The following is a 23,664-nucleotide window of genomic DNA, read 5'->3' on the forward strand; positions in this document are numbered from 1 at the left end:
GCTACCACAATCCTTATTTTCTTGCCCACTACGAAACCACGGTGACGTTCGAGAGCTTGCATTGTCCGTGGTCTTCTTCTCACCTCTGAGCTTGGAGCTGTGGCGTCGCCGTACCCATTATTCTTGGGCTTTCTTCGTCATCGTCGGAAGGAAGAAGACGTCCCTGTCCCGTTCTCTCTGCGCAAACCCCGGTCGTTCCTCTCTCGCCGTTAATAGCAATCCTCCAACTGCAGGTAAACACCACTGGATCCCTCTCCCCTCAATTGCTGATTTCTTTATTGAAAGTGAGGCCATTAATGAGCGTTTAGTTGACATGCAAGCTTTTCTTGGTCTTGTTAGCTGTGTTAATTTGTTAGAGGGGAGTAGGATTTGTTGATGTGGATTAGGAATCAGTATTGGGAATCTCTGAGTTGGGGTTTTTGTGGTATATTTGAATGCATTTTTAATTGAGTTAACGGGAATAGGATTGGTTTGCTGAATGAATGTTGTTGCCATTCTTTGTTCATCAAAAATCCTTAATCCTTAATGTCTTTACTGATTATGGTTGCCTGTTAAATTCGGTGCATATATGTGACCATCTATGTAGAAATAATTTCCATTAAGTTATTTATTAAAATATTTGAAAAGAGAACAATAATCTAAAAAAATGAACGAAAATGAAAAATAATTTATCATAATGCATCTTAATATATTGCCGGATAAATAGCAGGGTACAGGGACATCTTCCCTTAACAATTTATGCCATGTTTTCTTAAAAATTAAAAGCAGACAAGGTCATCTTATCATACTATAGGTTTATATTTGACGTGATTAGAAGTAATTTTTATGAGGGCGATTTTTCCACTTTCTTGGCACTCTTCTTGCAAAGGTGTGTTCTCCTGCCTTTTTGCTCTTTTAATAAAGTGGACCTTTACATTGAAATGACTGAATCTAGTATTCTAATACTGCTTGCTATTCTATCTTTATCACTTAGTTTGAATTGGTCCGCATCCTTTTCCTATAATTCTCATTCATGTGCAATAATTTTATTAGTAGATAGTTGGTACATACATTAATTTTATTAGAATCATTATCTTCTATCATGATCAGATTCGGATAATACCAGTTTTTCTCTCAAGATCTCAGATTCGGATTTGATGCTTTTGCGGCTGTAACAGCTAAACCATTGAAACTGAAAAGCCAGTGTGTGATCATTCTCTCTCTCGTTCTCTTTCAATGGCATTGGAGAATCGTCCTTTGATCATAAAGCTTAAAATTTCTTCCAAACGAAAGCTTGACGTAAATGAAAGCGTCGAGGTGAACTCGGTTTCCTAATTCTTTCTTTTTTTTTTTTTTTTTTTGATTAAGAACGTGATCTTTTTTAAAGTTTTTATTTTTATTGGTTTTTTCGAATTTTGGTGTTGTGTGTTAACTTTTAATGTATGAACTATAAACTGTCCCTCAGAAAGAAGTTTCAGTGCAGAAAGAACCAGTTACTCCTGTTCAAGAGGTCTCAACTCAGTTTCACAAAGAAATATCCTGCGATGGTGCTACTGAAGTAATATTTAATGGAAGAAAACATAGAAAGCTTCGCAGCTCAACTCAACATTGGGAACCTCTCAGATTGTCTGACGTTGAGTTATGTCCTGATGCCATTGAAGAATATGCACAGGCAGCTAAAAGAGCTTGCCCGGAAAAAGCACGAAAACATCTTGCGTATCTTGGATGGGAAATTGAGTGGACAAAGTATAAAGCAAGCAACACTTGCTATAGGTACAGATATAGGTCGCCTGATAAACAGGGTGTTTACTACTCTCTCAGTCGGGTTTGTAAGTATGTGGCACAGAACTCGGACATGAACCCTTTGCCGTCCCAAAATGATCAGAGTATGATGCAACTTACAGCTGACAATCATCTTGCACCTATTTGTATTGATCAATCAGAAAACAGTCATGATCTAAATATTTTGCCACCAGTTGTGTCGTCTCCTGTGGATGAAGTTGCAGATGAACCTGAGTTTTGTCCTCAAGCTGTTTTAGAATATAGCTTGAATAGATCTGCAATGCGAGGGCCTGACATGAAAGTGGGTAGGTCCAAAGCAAAGAGGCATCTATTGGCTGAAGGATGGAGCTATCACTATGCAAACCCAAGAAATAAAAGACAAGGGTTTGTGTATATCCCTCCAGACAAGGGAAGAAATCTCACAACACTCCATGCAGCTTGCCATTATTGTATTAAACAAAATGTTGCTAAATGGACCAAGCTCGGAATGCAACCTTTGAATGCACAGGATAATGTTGACCAGGTTTGGAGTGCCAATTTATTGCAGAAAGCGTCCCAATGGCTTCGAGAGGAATGCATGGTACCTCCCACAGAAGTCATAACTTCAAGTGGATCAAACCATAGTCGGAAGCGGAAACTCTTGAACAATACAAAGCCCAGCTTATCTAAGCACCAAAGAAATGGATTACCTCGACGCGTGCTGCGATCAAATAAAAGGGTGCAAAAGGTGTCTACCCCTTCTTTGTCACACCAGAAACCTCAGAATATACTCTCTTGGTTGATAGACAACAACATTCTGTTGCCAAGGTCTAAGGTTTCTTACAAGCCAAAAGGCGGGCTCTGTTCAGCTGAAGGGAGAATAACCAGAGATGGAATCAAGTGTAATTGTTGTTTGAAAGTATATAGTCTTGCTGGCTTTGAAAGTCATGCTAGTGGCTGTAGTACACGCAGACCGGCTGCAAGTATTATTTTAGAAGATGGTAGATCACTATTAGATTGCCTGATAAAAACGGTGGAAGATCATATGACAAGGGAAGCTATGGCAAAACCACCAAAATATTTTCCTACAGGCGAGAATGACAATATTTGTTCTGTTTGCCACTATGGTGGGAATCTAATTTTATGCGATCAATGTCCATCTTCATTTCATGTGACATGTCTAGGTGTGGAGGTAACTAATAACATTCTTCCTCAATCTCATCATATTTGGTTGCATCTTGTTATTGATATCTTAATTCAATTCACCACTTTCATTCAACAATTGCTGTTGGAACTGAATTGTTTCCTCTTGCTGCCTTCATTTTTTTTCCTGTACAGAAAGTTCCTGATGGTGACTGGTTTTGCCCATCATGTCGATGTGCAATTTGTGGCAAAAGTAAGATAGAAGAAAAGGAGGGAGATTTCCTTGTTTGCATTCAGTGTGAACATAAATGTAAGCCAATTTTTATGTTTAATTTCCATTTTTGCCCATATAGTCATGCATTGATATTTCCTTCTTATGCAAATGAATGATGCAATGCTTTGTTATCATCAATGCCAACCTTATGCAGATCACTTTAAGTGCCTCAGAACTAAATATGCAACTAACTCGAGAAACTGGTTCTGCGGAAGGGACTGTGAAAAGGTATACTAATCAAGGTCATTTGTTTATTTTTTTTAATGCTATGCTATTATGTTAACTGGAAGCATTGTTTTACTTCTTTCTATTCAAACAAAAATTGCATTTTGTCATCGATATGCTGCGTAAATTATTCTAGTAAACTTCTCTAACTTCTATGTTAGATTTTATGGTTAATACTTCTTAATCTAGGTAAACTTAGTTGCTTCAACTTTATTTCTCATAATGCCTGCATCATGATCATTTACTAGTAGCAAGTTAATGATGCTTACTTTGGTGGTGTCAAATGTTATGGTGCCAGAGAAGCATTTCAGATTTGTATGATCAAATGCGTGGTGCTGGAAAGGCCTTTTGCCTTACATACTTGTCTCTACTTTTTGTAGATATATTTTGGTCTCCATAAGCTACTAGGAGAGCCAGTTTCAGTGGGCACTAACAATCTAACTTGGACATTGGTGAAATATATAAACTCCGAGAGTAGTGATCCATGTACTACTAAAGGTTACTTATTGCCAGAAAGTTACAGCAAACTCAATGTTGCACTCAGAGTGATGCATGAATGTTTTGAGCCCCTAAAGGAACCTTCGTCTACCAGAGATCTCATGGAAGATGTTTTATTCAGTCAATGGTTAGTTATTCTTATCCTTCAGTTTATGCCTGTGTTCGTTTTTGTATCATTCACTTGAATAATATTTATTTTGTTGATTACTAGATATCTGCCACTGAATTGTGCTACATTGTTATAGTTCTGTGCCAATACCTGATATGTAAACATGTACACTTTATAGGTCAACACTTAATCGATTGAATTTCTATGGTTTCTATACCGTACTTCTGGAGAGAAATGAAGAACTGATAAGTGCAGCAACTGTTAGGTGAGTATGGGATCTGTATTGCGCAACTACTAGTCTTTGCTTGGTTGATGACTGCTATTTGAAATCTTGAACTACAAGTACCTTTCCTGTCTCATGTTTTGGTCATCTGGTTTGTTATTTAATTCTTTTAGGGTTTATGGAAAGAAGGTAGCAGAATTGCCTCTTATTGGTACCAGATTACAGTATCGTCGACATGGAATGTGCCGCATTTTGATGAATGAGCTTGAAAAGGTAAGCCACAAGGCACCTACATTTCCCTTCCCCCCCCCCTTTCTTTTTTCTCCTCTCCTCCATTCATTGCAAAGCCTTTATTGTTTGTTAGAAAACACTGTACAATATATTGTCCTATGATTGATTGTCATTTAAACTGGAAATAACTGCTCAAGACTTGAATAACTTCTTAAATATTACTTTATGATTCATTCCAATCTAAAAATATTACTCCCGATGATATACCATGCTCATTTTTATCCATTTAGCTTTCTGGTTTATAAACTTTCCTGATGAATTTGTTTAAAAACATTGAAGATTTTACTTTGAATACCATGTAAATCATTAGTTATAATTTGCGTCTGTGATACAGATCCAAACAAACAATTTCACACTGGCCCTTCTAAGATTGTGGGTTTTAGGTAAAAAGGAAACAGAAAAGAGAGAATAATGACTCATGAAAGATATGATCATATTTCTATATTCGTTTTCTTTTTCTTTATAACACCTTTAGTTAAAGTATATCAAGCTTTAAGCTCATCAAAATTGATCTCTCTACACAAATTAACATCAACTCCATAAAATACTATTGGCACAAGGCAACTTAGAAACTAGAGACAGTGAGGCTAAAAAGTTAACTCAGCAACTCTGTTGGATGGGGGTACAGATTTTCTTATGGTTATGAGGTCATCAGTTTGGTTCTTTAGTTGGACCAGAAATGTTATTAACTTAGACAACTGTGGTCAAAATTGGAGTGAACTGGCCAGTCGAAGTTGAACCACCCCTTGGATTGCCTTAGTGCACGGAGAAGATGGATAAACCAAATTGCATGCATTCAACTGTTGAAATAATTCCAAAATTCAAATGCTTAGGATCAAACCACCTTAGAGACTTGGCCAGTTCACTATGGTATAAACCCTAAACCATAAGCTTGCTCGCCATCGTCTTTCATAATCTTCCATAGCCACTAATCATCCACTAACTTTCTAATAAGTCCCCAACATTATGCACCTCCTTGTCCAATTTCTTGTGCTTCTTCGGTAAAGAAGAACTATAATGCTACATGAGCAATAAAGATGGAGCTTCTCTCTATAAAATTAATGGAAGGGGGTTCCTTGAAGTTTCATTTGGTATCCAAAATTTTCATTTTCCAAATAATGAGGGAAGCTGAAAAGAGTCAATAGTAAGGGGTGTACACATTTCATATTGGATCTGATGTGATCAAAATTTCAATTGATTTGCTCTAAAAATCATATTAGATCGGATCAAATATACACATTTTTTAGTTCTACATCTGATATATGATCTGACCATTTTTGAACCGGATCAGATTGGATATGCAGATACAAGTCTTTTCAAAATTAAAAAAAAAAATGTTTTTTAATTTTTTCATGAATTTTTTTCCCTTTTGGATATGTTTTACTTCAAAAACAGTATTCAAAAATTATTCTTAAATAGTAGAGATAAGATAACCAATATAAAAAAGGGAAAAGGAATAAGTTTTGTCTCATCCATAGGATATTCGATCCTATATACTTGCAGATCGGACTGGATAAAGATCCAAGAGCCTAGTGAATCGAATATTATTCGTAAAATTCGATCTGATAGAGATTTGATCTGGGTTGGATGCATCGGAATCCTATTTGTACATCCCTAATCCAAGATGCGAATCTGTAAAATGAATAATAGAGAATTACAGTAGTAGAAAATTCAGTAATGCTATTTTGACTTCTACCTAGGTGTAGACAATCCAATTGAGTGATAAAATTATTCTGTCTTTCTCTCTTATTCCCTTGGCTTTCTGTTGCTAAAAAATAGTAAAAAATGACAAGATTTTCCGGCAGAGTTATGATTTAGCCAACTTCACCAATGAGTCAAAATAGCATTTCTTTAGAAAATAGGAAAGAATATTACGATAATTAACAAATAAATAAACTTGAAAACAATATTTGTAGTTTACACCTAAAGTAAACTGTGAATTGATAACCCATTAGTTAAGAATAATCATGCTTCATTATTAATCTTTTAATGCAGCAGAGCACCCTGCGGAATCAAGATATAAATTTTTGGATAATAAAATTGGGCTAGGGATAATTGAATTAAAAAGTAGACCAAGAATTGTGAAAACATGATATGGGCCCTTACAAGATTGGCATAACTGAATTGAGGCCATACAAGAATGCTTTGGCACTGAGTTAGATCTATATGGCTGCAATTGTTTTTAGCATAGTTGTCAGAACCGAATTGGTAATCGAATCGGTCAGGTCACTGGATTATTGGTTGAACTGGTTGATTCGGTCCTAAATAAAAAATAGTCAAAAGTTTAAAATACATATTTTTACTAATATTTTAAAAATATCAAGTTATTTTAAAACAATATGGAATATGAACAATCAATATTTTATTATTTTTATACTATCATAAATATTTTTATTTTGTTTTTATATTAAAAACTATTATTTTGGTCATTTTAATAATTTATTAACTAGTTTATATCTATTATACTATTATATACTACAAGTATTTATTAAAAAATAATATTAATAGATATTACATAATTATAAAAAATAAGTGAATTTATAATTATTGTTAAATAAAAATATAATTAATTTAAGAATGAGTGAGTTTATAATTAAAATTAAAATAAATTAAATAAAAATAAATTATTTGATGAAAAATATCTATATGTAATATAATTTGCATAAATTTTAATAAGAAGTATAGTGGTCTAGTGGTTGTGGAGTTTTTTTGTTTCCTTGAGGGCAAGGGTTCGAACCCTACCTCAAGCATTTTGGAAATATTGAAAATATTTTCACTCCTAAGCGGTTCGGTTGGACCGGTTTTACTGAGTTTGACTGGTTTGCACCAATTCAGACCGGATTTGACCGGTTTATACCGATTCAATTCCTTATACGGTCCAAATACCGGACCGGTATAAGATTCGGTTCACCAGTTTTTTTATTGAACCGGCCAATCCGGTTTTTACAACAATGGTTTTTAGGGAAAAAAAACAAAGAGAAACTAGAGTGTCTTTGGATATGGAGATTGATATAAAGGACAGTGTATTTTCTAGATCTGTCTAAACCTAGGACAAAGGGATGACACAAATTTTCTTTTTTTTTTGGTATTGAATTTTCTAAGTCTTTATATATTTGTTATTAAATTTCATAAAATGATTCTGGAGAGGAGAATAGTGCAAAAATGAGTTGAGTTATTTTACAGATATTTAATCACGTATTGTCGTAATATCAAAAAAAAAAAATATATATTTTCATATCTATTGTTTATAATAGTTTACACTTTATTTGAAGTTCCATTGAATCCTTCTTTCTAACTTGAATTTTCTTTTATTAGAGGCTCATGCAGTTGGGAGTGGAGAGGCTGGTTTTGCCTGCTGTTCCTAGTGTTGTAGACACATGGACTGGTTCTTTTGGCTTTGTAAAGATGACAGAGTTCGAGAGGTCGCAATTCTTGGACAATACTTTTTTAGATTTTCAGGGTACCATCATGTGCCAGAAGCTGCTGAAGATTCCATCTCCAGAATCGGTTTTGTTAATAGGTTTGTAACTTTCCAAGTGTCTTGTTATATAGCAATGTATGTGCCAGTGACTACATCTTTAACGTTTCATATTGCAGAGTCCCAACAAAGGACACAGCATGTTTTGCCTGGAAACAAGTTAAATTTTGACGGTGATCTGATATCTGAAGTATTACACCAAGCAGAAGAAACTGACAAACGAGAGAGAGAGAATTCACAAATCCACAAGTATGTATCAGCTCTGTTTATTAATTCCTAACATGAAATGAGATTATAATGGCATTAGATCCATCAAATACTCTGTGGTGAACAAGTTGGAAGGAGATCAAAGAAAAGATACACAATTTTCACTTCAGAAGTTGCATTTGGCATAACACTATACCCTCAATATAATTGGAAATTTGGAATTTCAGTTGCATTCATTCAATTGAAGTTCCTCACTAAGCTTAAATTTTGATGGGGTCTTGTGGATTTGATATATGTTAATATTCATTATTACAATTCTTGCCAATAAGTATAGTATATTAAAATATGCTGTTCTATTTTGAGAAATGATGATAATATTTTATCTAAATGAATGTTTATTTTTCCAGTAATTGTGCTGGAAACAATGATCATTGCAGTAATGGTGCCATTGACATTGAGCAAGTCACACCGGTACTTTCATCTTTGTCTTCTTAATTGTATAAGTGATTCACATTTTGTTTCCATCTTGTTATCTTGTTTTAGTGTTAACACTGAATTTTATTTGGACTCTTAGGTGAATAAACCAAGTCTTGAGGATCAACAGTGGCAGAATGATCCACAGAGCTCTATTGTAACACAAGCTGACAGTAATAATGGCTCACCATATAAGTGCTACTACAAAAGAAGGAAATACACAAAGTTTTAGAATTTAACGAGGTGGTTGGGAGTATTTTCGTTTCAAAGTTAGGGGTACAAAAATGTAAATTTAGGTAACTATGTGCATGCATAAACATGAGCCTCATAGGTGCAAAAAAATGCCACTTTTGAATGGGTCTGGAAATGTGAAAGTTTGACCATGTTTCTCTCTAAGGATGAATATAATTATTGGGAGTAAAGAATGTAAAGATTGATAGGAGAGTCTTGTAATCAATGCTTTGATCAAATGATGCAATACTCAGTTTTTGTTTATTACACACTCAAATGTTCAATAAGAGCGACACAATGAAGAATTTATTATTACTTAATTTCAAAAAAGTTGAATAATTTTTGTTAGAGACGATCTTGGAGATTTCTTTAGTTTAAAATGTCATCCAGTGGGTTAATTTTGTTGGGTTTTAGATAATCTGAAATTAAGGGTTTTTTTTTTAATGTTTTGACAGTTTTTATTTTGGGTAATATTAGGTGTATATTAAAATAAACAAGCAAAATCAGCTTTTAGTATTATAAAATACATATTAAAAATAAGTTAAATAATACATGTATTTATGAATGAATATACTAATAAGAGAGACCGGCTTCAAAGTGCTCTGGTAAGGTTTCTAATAACAATGCCTATTAGGGTTTCCAAAGCTGGATGAAAATACAGTTGAAAAGAAGGTGAAGATGGCATCCAAAATGCCACGAGAACTATAGTTTAGAATTGTTGGTGTTTGAAAAGACCCTGACAATTCACTCCTTAAAAGAAATATATAAATCTCACTCTTCCAATATTATGTTCATAAGTGAAACAAAGAACCAATCTCGACAGGTGGAAGCAAAATTTCGGGTATGCGGCTACGAAAATTGGCATATTGTTAACCCGTCAAGAGTGACAAGAGGACTTGTGCTAGCTTGGAAGGACAACATCAATGTTCAAATTATAAACAATGGAGAATTCTTTGTGGCAGCTGAAGTTAAGAGGTTCGAAAGCAATGAGGTGTGGGGGTTTATTGGTGTCCATTTGAGTTGTTCGGAATAAATTCGATCCTTACCGTTTGAGGAGCTTACAACAATGAGTCAACAACCAGAAGGAAAAGTGGTACAACAAGCCAAGCGAAAAAGGAGAGTGGAGGCCAAAAATCAGCAACCACCATTTCGACATTCATTAATTTTATTGACAACAACGAATTAGTGGATATTGGAACGATGGGGTGGCCTTTCAGGTGGACAAATCGAAGACAAGGAGAGGAGTTGGTGAAGCAGAGGCTTGACCGCTATTAAATTGGTATGGGATGGAAGCTGAAGTTTCTGAATGTAGTGGTACACAGGCTCACAGAATCAGGTTCGGATCATGCTCTTATCTTAATGGAAACCGAACCTCAATCCTAGCATAGTAAAAGGCGTTTAAATACCAGGAACGTTGGTGTGGAGAAGAGGATATCAAGAGAATTGCCAGCGGAGTGTGGCGAATGGAATATTAGGCTCGGCTATGTTCTCCTTGGCCCAAAAATTGAAAGAATGTAGACATAGATTAGTCCAATGGCACATAACTCACAAAGCAAACTCTCAGAAAGAAATTGAGGATCTTCAAGCTAACCTAGAAAAGTTGCGGGTGGCTGGAATCAATGGGGGAGAGGAGATTACCAGATTGGAGATGCTGGAGCTGGCATATATGAAAGAAGAGAGCTATTGGCGAGAAAATATCTAAAGTCAAATGGCTAAAAAAAGATCAGAATGCCAAATTCTTTCACCAGAAATTTCAGTCAAAGGTGCGAAGGAACAGAATTTGGAGGTTAGTTGAGAGGGACAATGAGATTACATCGAAACCGGAGGATATTGCAAAGGTAGCTAAATACTACTTTTATAATATTTTTATTTCTTGTTCGATCGATTCGAATCCAAATTTAGAGGATTTGGAGCCTAAGATTATAGCTTCCATGAACCGTAGGCTCCAAAAGCCGGTAATTATGGACGAGTTCAAACGAGCTACGCTCAGTGTTCATGCTCAAAGTTCTCCTAGTTATGATGGATTTACGGCTAAGTTTTTCCACTTTTTTTGGGATATAGTAGAAGCTGACGTTTTTAAGACACTATAAAGTTTCTTTCACAGTGGCAGAATTCTAAAAAGTTTTAACCATTCTCAAATTTGTTTGATTCCAAAAGTGACATCAATTTGTTTGATTCCAAAGGTGTCAGATACCAGTGACATGATTCAGGTAAGACCGATCAATTCGTCCTCAGTTATGTATAAGATTATTTCTAAAGTTATAATTCACCGATTACAAGGTATTATGAATAAAATCATAATCCCAAATCATAATGCTTTTCTCAAGGGTAGACTCATTTCAGATAATATCCTAATTGCCCACGAATGTATGCACTATTTGAAAAATATGAGAAGTGGGACAGATTATGAGATGACTATTAAATTAGATATGAGCAAAGCTTCTGATAGGGTTGAATGACATTTCTTATGGTATATCATGAATAAGCTATGCTTTAACGCTAAATGGATTAACTGGACTAAGGAATTGGTAACAACTGTTTCTTACTCTGAAATTATGGAAGGTCAACCTTTCGACTTTTTTAGGCCAAATAGGGGCATCCGACAGAGTGACCCCATATCTCTTTCTTTTTTGTAAAATCCTTCTTATTACACAAGGCAGAGAAAAACAAATTAATTCAAGGGGTTCAAGTTAATCAAAGATGCGAAACAATTAATCACCTTTTGTTTGCTAATGATTCAATCTTTTTTTGCAAGGGCTCACCTAATACAAGCCAAATCATTTTGGAATTGTTAGAGATCTATGAGGGTTTCAGTGGACAAAAAGTCAACTTGAACAAGTCGGCCATTTTTTTCAGTCACAACACACTTCGGGACACAAGACTAGCTATTGTGCAGACACTAAATATTGAACATATCGGATCCCAAGACAAATATTTGGGGCTGCCCTCCATAGTTCAAAAATCAAAGGAAACAACTTTCGGAGCTATCAAAAATAAAGTTTAGAAGAGGGTTCTGGATTGGAAAAAAAGTTTATTGACCTCAGGTGGCAAACACACGCTATTGAGAGCGGTAGGGGAAGCGATTCCTATTTATACACTCTCTTGTTTCAAGCTCTCGAACACGCTGTTGACTGATATTCATAGCATGCTCTCGCAATTTTGGTGGGTCAAAAAGACAAAGCGAAGAATGGTATGGGCTAAATGGGGCACAATGACGAGACCGAAAAATGACGGAGGACTGGGAATCAAAGACCTAAGGGCGCAAAATTTGGCTTTATTGGGCAAGTAATCTACACTTTCACAAATGCTCAAAACTAAATATTTCAGATATAGAGATTTCTTACATGCAGAGATATGTAGCATACCGTCGTGGAGTTGGAGACCTGTTCTTGAAGGGCGCAAGGTGATTGAGAAAGCTTGTTATGAAAAATAGGTTCTGATGCTAATGTCCGTATCTTCCAAGATCCCTGGCTCCCACTACCATTTCCCTTTAATGTCCCTCAAGCTGCAATCACAATCCAACCGAATCTACAAGTGTATTATGTTAGTGTGCTACTAAATCCTAATAGAAGTTAGAACAAAAATCTGATTGAGTCAATTTTTCCATAAATTTTTTTCAATCAAACCATCAAAGGAGGAGGATGAAGTTAATTGGTGCTGGACAAAATCTGGTATATATGAAGTTGGATCAGGATAGAAGATTGCTTATGAGTTCTTTCATTCTCCTATTTTACCGAGGCCTCAGAATATACAAAATAACAGAGTATCGAATAGCATTTGAAAATTGAAATTACCTCATAAAATTAAGATTTTTTTTTTGTGGAAGTCTTCATGAAAAGCTTTCGGCCGGTTTGCATCCACCTTTGCCACTTGCTCAAGATGCATGCTAAGAGATGAATCAATTTCTCATGCTTTGTTCCAATGCCCTCTGTCTTCAATAATGTGGAGACTAAGCTTAATAACTCCTGACCTATGGCAGAGAGAAGAGGAAACCTTTCCCAATTGGTAGCAATGAGCCTGATCTTAGGCAGCGACTAAAATCGACGGTAGACAAAAAATCCTCTTCATTGTGGCACTATGTTGGAGCACTTGGAAGGCGAAAAATCGGTGTGTCTTTGAGAAGTTAATAAGCCCAACGCCAGAGATAGTGCAAGAAGCCAGCAATTTACTGTATGAACACCATAGCCATACCTGATGGATGATGATATTTTCCTTTTATTCTTACATTACTTTTTCTTAAGCTATTTGTCTTCTAATCACGTTTGGTGATGATTTGGAAAACCCAATTTCTTTTGTACTTATAGAAATACCTTTATTTTTTTAATAATAAAATGACATTTATCTTTGTAAAAAAAAAAATACACATGTATTTGTGTATATGGTGGCTGATTTTTCAATATGAAAATAACATTTTTGTTAATTTAATTCATAAATTGATATAATGATTTGCCACTAGTTATATGTATGCCAAAAATCAGTCACTAAATGTGTATTGAATACATATTAAACATTGAAAATGAGTTAAACATGTATATTTATATACAAATATATAATAGCTTATATTTTATTATTGATTTTTTGTATGCATATAACATTTTTAAATAATTTAATTTTACATTTTTATCATCTACTTACCACACAATTTTTCATCACTACCAATAAACGCAGTGGGATGGATTGGAAGAAGTCAGCTTGTCAAAATCAACTAGGGCCAGGGCCAGCCAGTGCGATCGGCTAGGGACAGCCGAATGACCTTTTACATTTTAAATACACCAAATTATTTCACGTTCAACCAAATTCCTTAAAAAAATGAAGAGATTTGACTTTAATTATAAAGTAAATCTATAGAATTCACAAATCAATTCAATTTTTTTTGCATTAATTCCAAACAAAGAATTTGATTTTGAAATAAAAACAATTCTAATTCCATGGTGTTCCAAACAACCTAAATGATGAAATTGCTTTTTCAATCATAATAAAAGATTGGTTAATTAATAATTACCAATTGAGGTTTATTCTTGTAGTAAAGTGTCTAGTCCACCGCAACAAAGGGAACCAAAATTCCAATCTTGGCTATGAGAATTGTCCATGTTTAAAAGCCCCATGGTACTCGAAGAGGATGTCACCACTAGGAGTAAAACCTATTAGCAACGAAAAGAATAAAAAGTTAAATCTTTGGACAAAAATAGTACACTAAAATTAATCACTAAAATTAACTACTAATGTATTTGTGTATAAATACATGTGTGGTTTAATTTATTTTCAATGTATATTTGTATTCCAACCTGTATTTTATACCAGTGATTGATTTTGGTGACTAATTTTGTTGTACACGTAACATAATCGAAATAAATTAGATCTCTATAAGAACTTTCTCGATGGAAGTGAAATGTTCTAAGAAATCATCCTACATCTTATGTACTTCTTGAGTTGGTATCTAAGAAAATTTCTGTTCTCTTCTGTTGAGTAGAGCTTTCTAGGTAAGATGGAGCACATCATTCCAGGTACCTACAAAAGGCAAACCAAAGTTAGTTGTTATACCAAAAATTAATTGTTGAATAATGGAATAGGGTTATAGTGGCTATAATCACTAAGGATCATTTTTTTTTTCTTTTTCTTATTTTACAAAAGATAATATTTCATTTGAGGAAAACTCATATAATACTTACATATATATAAAAAAATTAGGGTAAAATATACTTTTTGTTCTAGGAGTTTGTTAAAAGTTTTAAAAATATTTCCAAATTTTATTTTGTTTTAATTTTATCTCAAAAAATTTCGATTTGCATTAAATATATCCTTGACGACTTTTCACAATAATAACTTTTAACACAAGTAAATTAGACATAATTGTCATGAATTATTATTAGATTGGTCCTAAACTTTACAAAAATTTAGCTGCCAAAGATATATTTGATACAAATCGAAAACTTAGAGACAAAATTGAAGCAAAATAAAATTTAGGAGTATTCTTATAAATTTTGACAAATTTCATAGACTTAAAAAATATATTTTACCCTAAAATTATAACTCACTTCATAAAAGACAAACAAATATTCTTTATGTTGAATTAAAACCTAAAAGTCGGGTTAATATTCAGACTACAAAGAATTTTGAATAGACAAATTTGAGTTTTCTAGTTTTTAGAACTACATAAAAAAATATTGCAACATTGTGAGATATTTTCTCTCCTATGAAAAAGTTTGAATTTTTTCTCTATCCGAAAATATTTCCACAATCGAAAAACAACTCTCGATGTATTCTTTCACATATCTTTACCACCATATACAAATTACTCATCAAGAAAAAATCAAGACACCACAAAAGAAAAGAAACATCCCCGTAAAGGATAAAGCCAGAAACCAAAGGGGGGGGGGGGGGATAACAACATCGAGGTTATTGAAGAGTAAGAACCATAAAGAAAACAAAGTCAAAACGTTGCGAAGCAAAGAGAGAAAGAGGGGTCCGGAGAGGAGAGAAAGGAGAACGAAAAGAAGAAATAGGGTGGAAGAAGAAGAAAGGATCGAGGAAGAAGTGAGGGAAAAAAGAAAGCATGGGAGGATAGAGAGAGAGGGAGGATCACTGCTGACTTACAAGGCTAATGGTGGAGGCAGTCCTCCACCAAACTAGCGCAGGTTCTCTTCTCCTCTGTCACAAACAAAACCTATATCTATTCTCTTAGAACTTAACCTTTTGGAAATAATATAAATAACAACTTTGCAAGGAAACTGATTCGGATACTAGCCAACTAGTATATGGATTGCAAAAGAAGTTCAACACGGAGGGGAAAAAAACCTAAATCCACACACCACAGTCCAAAATCATGCTGCTGCGCCGTGCCGCCCACCACTTTCCCTCGCTCAGAAGTCGTCCGCGCCGCCCACCACCTTCTTTCGCTCAAAATCATTCGGGTCCTTTTTTGTTGAATTTTCTCTTTGAAGCAAACTTGAATTCAAATTATCAAGAGAAACATTCAAAACCAAATGAAAAGAAACATAAAAAATATAAATAAAAAACATCTAGATCAAAATGAAAACAAGCATTCAAAGAACATCTGAAAATTAAGAAAATGAACATTTAAAACTATTAAAAAAATCATCTAAAACCTAAAAAAAAAAAAAAAAAACACTTAGTATTGTATTCATTAGTATTGGAGCAGGTAATCAATTTAATTATAGTTAAAATTCTACCATGATTGTAGAGATTGGTTGTTGATTTCATTGGACATGAAAACTAAATCAAGAATTCAAGATACATGTGTAATTCTCTCTTTCCTTTCTCTATTCTTTAGAGATATTAGAAACAAAACACAAAAAGTCTCCTACATAAATACATTTCTGTATTTCTAATAAAAAAAAAGTTACAAGTTTAAAACCATTTTAATTCAACCCCTTCTCAAAGTTTAGTAAAATCATCAGATAGAACATATTCAATCGCCCACTTTAAACATACCAGATATAATCAAACTAGTAATTGCCATTAAACTTAAACGGAACATAGTCATCTAATTTAAGCATACCAAAATCAAGTCAAGCAAGCTATAGTTAAGTAAGTAAAAACTTGCTATCCTAAAAATTTAAACATACCAAAAGAAAGTTAAGCAAATCATAGTTTGCTATCTAAAGAAACACCAAATACAAAATATATATGTTCAGTGCCAATGAGAGAGAAAACATAAGAATTAGAACTTGTTGAATTTATACTAAGAGTTAGAATACCAAATAAAAGATAACCATATATGTACCTCTATAATTCATGAAGCCAAGTGATTGAAGAATAATATTTGTGGGAGACTTTAGACAGTGTTTGGTTAGTAGGTGTGTCCATCTAATAAATAGATAGGGGTGAACGCGGATTGAATCAGATATAGCCAAAATTTCGATCCGATCCGCACTAAAATCATCGAATCGGATCCAATATCCGTAGTTTTTTAAGCTTGGATCGGATCTGCGGATCGGATATCAGATATCGGATATATCCGTAAAACATAAAAATATTTTTAAAAGCTTATTTTTATTAAAAAAATATCAATAAAATTCATTTTTTCTACAACAACAACAACAAAGCCTTGTCTCACTAGATGGGGTCGGCTACATGAATCAAACGATGTCATTGAATCTATAGAGAGACCATTTATATGTAGATCTCGTTTGACCACTTCATGGATAGTCTTCTTAGGTTTTTCTCTGCCTTTCACCCTTTGTCCATCTTCCATCTCATCCACTTCCTAACTGGGTGTTCTGTTTGTCTTTATTTTTTCTATTCTTTTAAATATGTTTACTCTTAAAATAATATTAAACATATTTTTCTTAAATAATTAAAATAATACAACATATACGATAATTATTAGTTAAAATAAAACATAAAGATAATATTTTTTTATTTCTTTCTTTATTTTTGCGGATACGCCGATATATAGATCGGATATGCGGATAAATACCCAAAATCCGCAATCCGATCCTGTTAGTGTGCGGATTAGATCCGATCTGATTCGATAGCCTTGCGGATAGGATCCATATCTGCAATTTTCAGATCAGATTCAGATAAACACGCGGATATGTGGAGTGGATCCAATCCATGAACACCCCTGTACATAGACATAGTGGCACACATCTATCACACATCTATCGTTTGGTTGGAGAGACAGAATTTTTTAAGGCTGCGTTTTTTTTGTGTATCCTTTAATACATAGACACAGAGACATAGACACAATAAGATACAAATTTTTTAAACTTGTTTGGTATACAAGTACAAAACAGAAGACACAAATTACAATCTTGTTAAATTTCAATATTACCTTTATTGTAAAGGATTTGAATCCTCTAAAATTTGAATTTTACTTTAGAAAGTAAAGTGTGATCTTCTATCATTGAATGATTTCTCTTTCATATTTATTCTTGGTCTCACCTATGAAATAAATGGTGAGAGATCACACTTTACTCTCTAAAGTGAAATTCAAACTTTAGAGGATCAAAATCCATGGTAAACTATTACCAGTACCACCACTACACAACTACCATCTCAGCCAAACTACCACTATTAACAATTAGCCACCATCTCAACAAAAAATAACCACCAATAATAATCTAAAACTAATCCAACAAAATTAATACAAAATTATTTTGACAAAATTTAACAAAAATTCAAACAAATAAAAAATTAAATTATACAAAAAAAATAGTGCCAGAAAGGAGAACGGATCTGGAACATGGTAAAAGAATACGGATCTGAAAAGACAATGCGGGAAAACAGAGAACGGGATCTGGATCGTCGACGAGAAGTGAAACAGAGGCAACAACTGCAAAAGGTGATGGCGGCAAGTAAAGAGAAAAAAAAGTGAGAAAGGAAAAAAGGGAGGAAGGAATGGGAGTAGTAGTGGTGGTCTAGATGGAAGAAAGGGGAGAAGCGGTGGTCGGGGTGGAAAGAAATGAGGAAGAGAGGCAAGAAGAGAAGATGAGAGGTTAAACTCTATGTTTTGGAAGTGGAAGGGAAAATGAATGAAAGGAAACTGAAGAAGGAGAAGAATTTGAAGGGTAATTTTGAAAATTAAATATTAAAAATATTATGTCTATGTCTCAAGTTTAGTGTTCTACCCCCTCCCTGCTATATACAAATTTTGTGTTTTTGTGTCTTACTAACTAAACAAAGAACGTCTACTTCGGTGTCTATGTCTTGGGTAGACACACCCACTAACCAAACACACGTTCTTCGTTTGGTTAGTAAGATACAAAATTCTGATAGACACGGGAAGACACAAAGGCACACAAAGAAACAAAATTTATGTATAGCAGGGAGGGGTGGAACACTAAACTTGAGACATAGACACAATATTTTTAACATTTAATTTTCATAGTTAACCTTCAAATTCTTCTCCTTTTTCAGTCTCCTTTCGTCCATTTTCTCTTCCACTACCGCCTCTCCTCCCGTCGTACCACCAGTCTACTGCCGCCATCCCATCCTCTCTTTTCTCCTCCCTCACTTTTTTTTCTTTTCACGGTTGTCTCTTTGCCCCAGTTTGCCACCGTCACTTTTTGTAGTTGTTGCTTCTGCTTCACTTCTGGTCGACGATCTAGATTTGCACACCGTTCTCTCATCTGTCACCATGTTTTCAGATCCATTCTCCATTTTTCCGCACACTGTGCTTCTAGATTCGTACTCTGTTACCACGTTACGTTAGAGTTCTCTCTTCTGGTACTATTTTTTTGTTTTTGTATAATTTAATTTTTTATTTGTTTGAATTTTTGTTAAATTTTGTTAAAATAATTTTGTATTAATTTTGTTAGATTGAATTTTTTTGTTGATATTTATTAGATTAAATTTGTTATTTAATTTTAGATTATTATTGATAGTTATTTTTTATTGAAATGGTGATTGATTGTTAATGGTGGTAGTTTGGTTGAGACAATGCTTGTGTAATGGTGATAGTTTACAATAAGGGTAATATTAAAATTTAACAAGATTGTGATTTATGTCTTCTGTTTGATATTTGTATACCAAACAAATTTAAAAAATTTGTGTCTTGTTGTGTATGTATCTTCAATGTCTATGTATTAAAGGATACACAAAAAACGCAGCCTAAATGGCTCTTCAAGAAGTTGAGACACGGATTTTTTTATGTAGGACACAAATTTTTTATTCATTTTTACCATTAATATTTTGTGATTCTCCAAATCTACCCTCCTTCCCCAGACATTCCCTTGTTCTCCTTTACTCTCACCAACATGCTGTCTTTTGCTTCTCTTCCATGACAACAATTCTCTCTCTCCCTTCCATAACTTTCTTTTTTTTTTTTAATTTTTTTTTTTTTTGATAATAATCTATATATGAGTTTTGTTACCTCTCTATTTGAGTTGTTGAAAATATTGATAGTGATTGTACCAATGTTTAAAGAAAAGTAATAAATTGAAGTAGAGACAGTGGATGTGGTGTTACAGTGATATGGTGTTGATGATGAAAAGAGAAGAATAATATTAATATTTTAATATAATTGTGATTTGTGTCTTGTGTTATGTATTATTTACCAAACAAAAAAAAATGTATGGTTATGTCCATGTCTATTTGTATCTATGTCTTATTTTCTTCCACCTATTAACCAAACACAGCCTTGGTACTCGAGAACACACATTCTGTCTAATCTCCTCAAAGGTGGCGGGATGGATATATATAATGATCAAGACGGGATGGATATATATAATGATCAAGACGAAGAATTAGAACGATAACTATAAATGTATGTACCTCTGTAATTCAAGATTCAGGAGGTCAAATAGTTGAAGGATAATATTTGTGTGCGGCTTTGGTACTTGAAAACATACATCCTATCTAATCTTCTCAAAGGTGACACATGATGGATCCTTTAGCTATCAAGAGAATTAGACAAAAGTGTAGATCTTTCCCTTATAATATGTATATATAGTGATCAAGAATTAATCATCAAAGACTTAAATCATAAAGATTTTACACTATTATTTTATCTCATCATGTACACTAATAATTAAGTGTATATAGTGACATCCAAAATTCAAAATGAATCACTCAATCACGTCATGAACTTATAAGAATATCAGGCTTAAACATTCAACCCGTTTTCACATAAACAAAAGCCAACCATCAATTAAAAGCCAGTGTACTTTTGAATTTTTTAATTTTTTATTAATAGTTTTGCTAGCCTAAATGTGTTTATTTTGGCTATTCTACCGTAAATAACATAAAAATAACTATATTAGGTATATATTAAAATCAGTATAATATATATTAAAAAATAAAATACCTAAAAATAAGTTAAATTATATATAGTCTAAAGTATCAAAACTGACCATAAAAGATTACAAACAAATCTCTAAAAAAATTAAAATTAATTTGTACCATGAAGGAGTGGTGGTCATTGTTGTCAGCTTTTTGAGAGTGCCAGGTGATGTTGAAATTGTTGGTATCATTGGTGGTGGTGTTGTTCATGGCAGAATTAGAGTTGAATTTTGGGGAATTTAAGGGTTGAAGGAGGCATTGTTGGTATACTGCTTTGTGCATCCAGTAACCCATTGGTCAACGACAAATCCTTAAATAGAATTCAGTACCGCAGCGAATTAATCTTTGTGAACGAAAAGATACCATAGAAAACCAAAAAGTAAAAGTGAAAAGAAAACCAATGTAAAAGTAGAGGAAGTGGAGTGATGAGAGAAGAGAGGATTTGAAAAAGGAACTGAGAATAATTAGGTTAGTTTAAAAGAGTAGATTGAAAATTTATAATAAATTTTTAGGATTTAGATAACTTTATCTATAAAAGCCCATCTTTTCTTTTTATTATAAATAGGACCCAAGGCCCAAAAACAAACAACACTAAATAGCAAACTTCCTCAAGAAGCTAACACCCATTTCATTATCTTGAAGATTTGGAATTACAATGTCAGGGAATCCATATTACCCATCTTTTATGAAAAGACTATAAGTTAGTTTTAATTTTTTTATAGACAGATTTGTCAACATTATAATTTTTTTTATATTTTAGTATTATACATATATTTATACACAAATATGCGATAAACATTCAATATTTTTGTTCCATAAAAGTATAATAAAGTGTCATTACTAAATATAAGTAGATTCAAAAATAGTGGCAATCAAAATCATGAAAAAATGCAACACTACCAAATAATATTTTTACTTGGTAACTATAGAACACCAAATGGTATAGTCTCCTCGTACTCAATTAAGAGGTTGCAGGTTAGAGTTTTCATATTTTCAATAAAAAAAAAGTTATTCGATAAACAACTATTTTCATTTAACTCAATTTTTCACACATTTTCTCAAACACCTCGTGTGCAACACATTTGCTTCCATGTAGACAAGTCTAACATACATCTGTTTGAACTCTACTTTCAAATTCTTTTTGCAGATATAAAGATCCAACCTCAAACTATACATCTTGATCCAAACTAAAACTATGAAATTTCAACACTCAGTTCATTTTTTCACAAAATTTGAACTTTTTAACTCCCTTAACTTAAATCCTTGGTTTCAACATCCATTTTGCTACCCACTCAACAAATCTCGTATTTAAGCAACAACAAGAAATAAATGAATGTTTTTATGCACAGAAATTACCTTCATGTACCAAAGAAGAAGACTTAGAAGCATGGACGTTGCAAATCATCCTAAACTCCCAAGGGATTTGTATTTTGCTAAGGAGATTTTTGGGGTTGGACTATATAAATTGAAAAAGATGAAGAAGAGAGGTGTTTTATAATGGGTGTGACGTGTGAGTGGCACGGAGGCGTGGTTTTGTAAAGTTTTTGGACAGTTGTTTGACACGTAGTTTTTAAATGAATAGGAATGCTTTTACTGTTTTACAACCATTAAGGCAAGGGTAATGCTATAGTGCTGAAGGAGAAAATTTTCGGTAGCTGCTGAAATTAGGTGGTATTGTAGAAAAATTTACGCGTGTATTTATTGTCTTCAAAATCCCGACAAATTCTGCAATGTGCCCAGGAATTGATGAAAGAGAAAAGTTAATTAGATGTTATTTGATTTTGTTAATAACGATGATTAGGTTGTTGGGCTTTTTTTAAAAGTCCAATAAATATTTGGTATGTAATATATTGCAGGTCCAAAAAAGATTGAGTGTTGTGATAAAAAATATTGTACAGCCTAATAAAATGAATAATGATAATAATAATAGCACAGTAATTATAAATAATTTCTGGCTACCCAAAAAAGAAATCAAATTCCAAATGAAGTGTAGGAAGAAATTATTTATACAATATTTAGGGTTAATTGCATATTATACAGGTTAAATATTTTAAATTATATATGTAGCCTTTAGATTTTAAAAAATATGTGAAATTATTTTTTATTTTATTTTAAATGTGAAAATAGCTAGACCTTTTAGTTAATTTTCTAAAATGTTTATTTTAATTAAAATAAGTGTGTAAATTATGCGTAGATTTTTTTTTAATCTTTCTTAAATATGCCACTTTGACAAATAATATAAAAAGACACGTATATATAGATAGGTTCACAAACATCGCTACTTCATGAATGTTTTTTTTTTATTATTATTAAAGATAGGGACACTCAAAAGTATGACTTTTTAGATGAATATAAGAAAACTATACTATTTGAATTATAACTCATTAGACTACTTCATGTATGTTAGTTGTTGTTTGTTTTAGGTATGAATAATATATAAAAATATACTTTATGAAATTAGATTACTCATAATTTATTTAATATTATTTTATTTAGTACTATTTTAGATTATAAATATTACTTTGATATGATTCTATTATTAATTATAGTTAGTTTTTTATTTATTTTGTCTTTTTTAGTAGAATGAATAATTTATATTTAAAAAAAATTACAATGATAAATATAATATACAACTATTACAATTACAAATTTTTGATAGAGGTAAACAAATAATAAAAAAAAGTTTGTACACAGAAAAAATAAAGTACCAACAAAAATAGAAGACAAGATTTCAATTCATTTGGGACTTGATTTCTTTTTTGGTACCAATAAATTATATATAAATACTTAAATAGTGTGAATATTTTTATCATTATTCATTTTATAGGACTGTACAATATTTTTATCACAACACCAATCTTTTTTGGATTCGCAAGAGATTATATACCAAACATTCTTTGTGTTGTGATAAGGATACTTTATCATACCTTACGTGGATGATCATTTTCCATGATATATAGTTTCTCAAGAATGACTTCATTTAATATGAAGTTGAAAAAGTTACCTAATGTACGTGTATAAATAGA

General features: G+C 32.9%; 2 protein-coding genes across 21 annotated transcripts; one reads left to right on the forward strand and one right to left on the reverse strand.

The window, feature by feature from the left end:
• The first annotated feature begins 1 nt into the window (after nt 1).
• On the forward strand, nt 2-9,417 carry LOC107616197 (increased DNA methylation 1-like). Of its 4 annotated transcripts, none has more exons than XM_088492924.1 (12): nt 2-233; nt 1,090-1,296; nt 1,445-2,932; nt 3,079-3,193; nt 3,312-3,385; nt 3,763-4,007; nt 4,168-4,254; nt 4,386-4,485; nt 7,819-8,023; nt 8,101-8,230; nt 8,596-8,659; nt 8,763-9,417. In XM_088492924.1, the coding sequence occupies exons 2-12, from the start codon at nt 1,216-1,218 to the stop codon at nt 8,892-8,894; spliced, it is 2,721 nt and encodes a 906-aa protein (XP_088349050.1). In that variant the 5' UTR covers nt 2-233; nt 1,090-1,215; the 3' UTR covers nt 8,895-9,417. The 4 variants fall into 4 exon arrangements, with proteins under 4 accessions (XP_088349050.1, XP_088349052.1, XP_088349051.1 ...); XM_088492926.1 differs by having other exon boundaries at nt 1,463-2,932; XM_088492925.1 differs by having other exon boundaries at nt 1,119-1,296.
• On the reverse strand, nt 5,705-22,227 carry LOC148550299 (uncharacterized). 17 transcript variants are annotated; one of them, XM_088492944.1, is made up of 8 exons: nt 21,995-22,227; nt 20,759-20,948; nt 14,305-14,401; nt 13,896-14,034; nt 13,529-13,646; nt 12,688-13,061; nt 12,259-12,398; nt 5,705-6,135 (listed from the first exon to the last, which is right to left on the reverse strand). In XM_088492944.1, the coding sequence occupies exons 2-4, from the start codon at nt 20,930-20,932 to the stop codon at nt 13,967-13,969; spliced, it is 339 nt and encodes a 112-aa protein (XP_088349070.1). In that variant the 5' UTR covers nt 20,933-20,948; nt 21,995-22,227; the 3' UTR covers nt 5,705-6,135; nt 12,259-12,398; nt 12,688-13,061; nt 13,529-13,646; nt 13,896-13,966. The 17 variants fall into 17 exon arrangements, with proteins under 17 accessions (XP_088349070.1, XP_088349068.1, XP_088349067.1 ...); XM_088492942.1 differs by having other exon boundaries at nt 12,259-12,421; XM_088492941.1 differs by having other exon boundaries at nt 12,259-12,421; nt 12,688-13,084.
• Between the last annotated feature and the right edge of the window lie 1,437 nt (nt 22,228-23,664).

The sequence above is a fragment of the Arachis ipaensis genome, chromosome B7, assembly GCF_059453495.1.
Source record: "Arachis ipaensis isolate K30076 ecotype BB chromosome B7, ASM5945349v1, whole genome shotgun sequence".
In the NCBI taxonomy this organism is placed as follows: domain Eukaryota; kingdom Viridiplantae; phylum Streptophyta; class Magnoliopsida; order Fabales; family Fabaceae; genus Arachis; species Arachis ipaensis.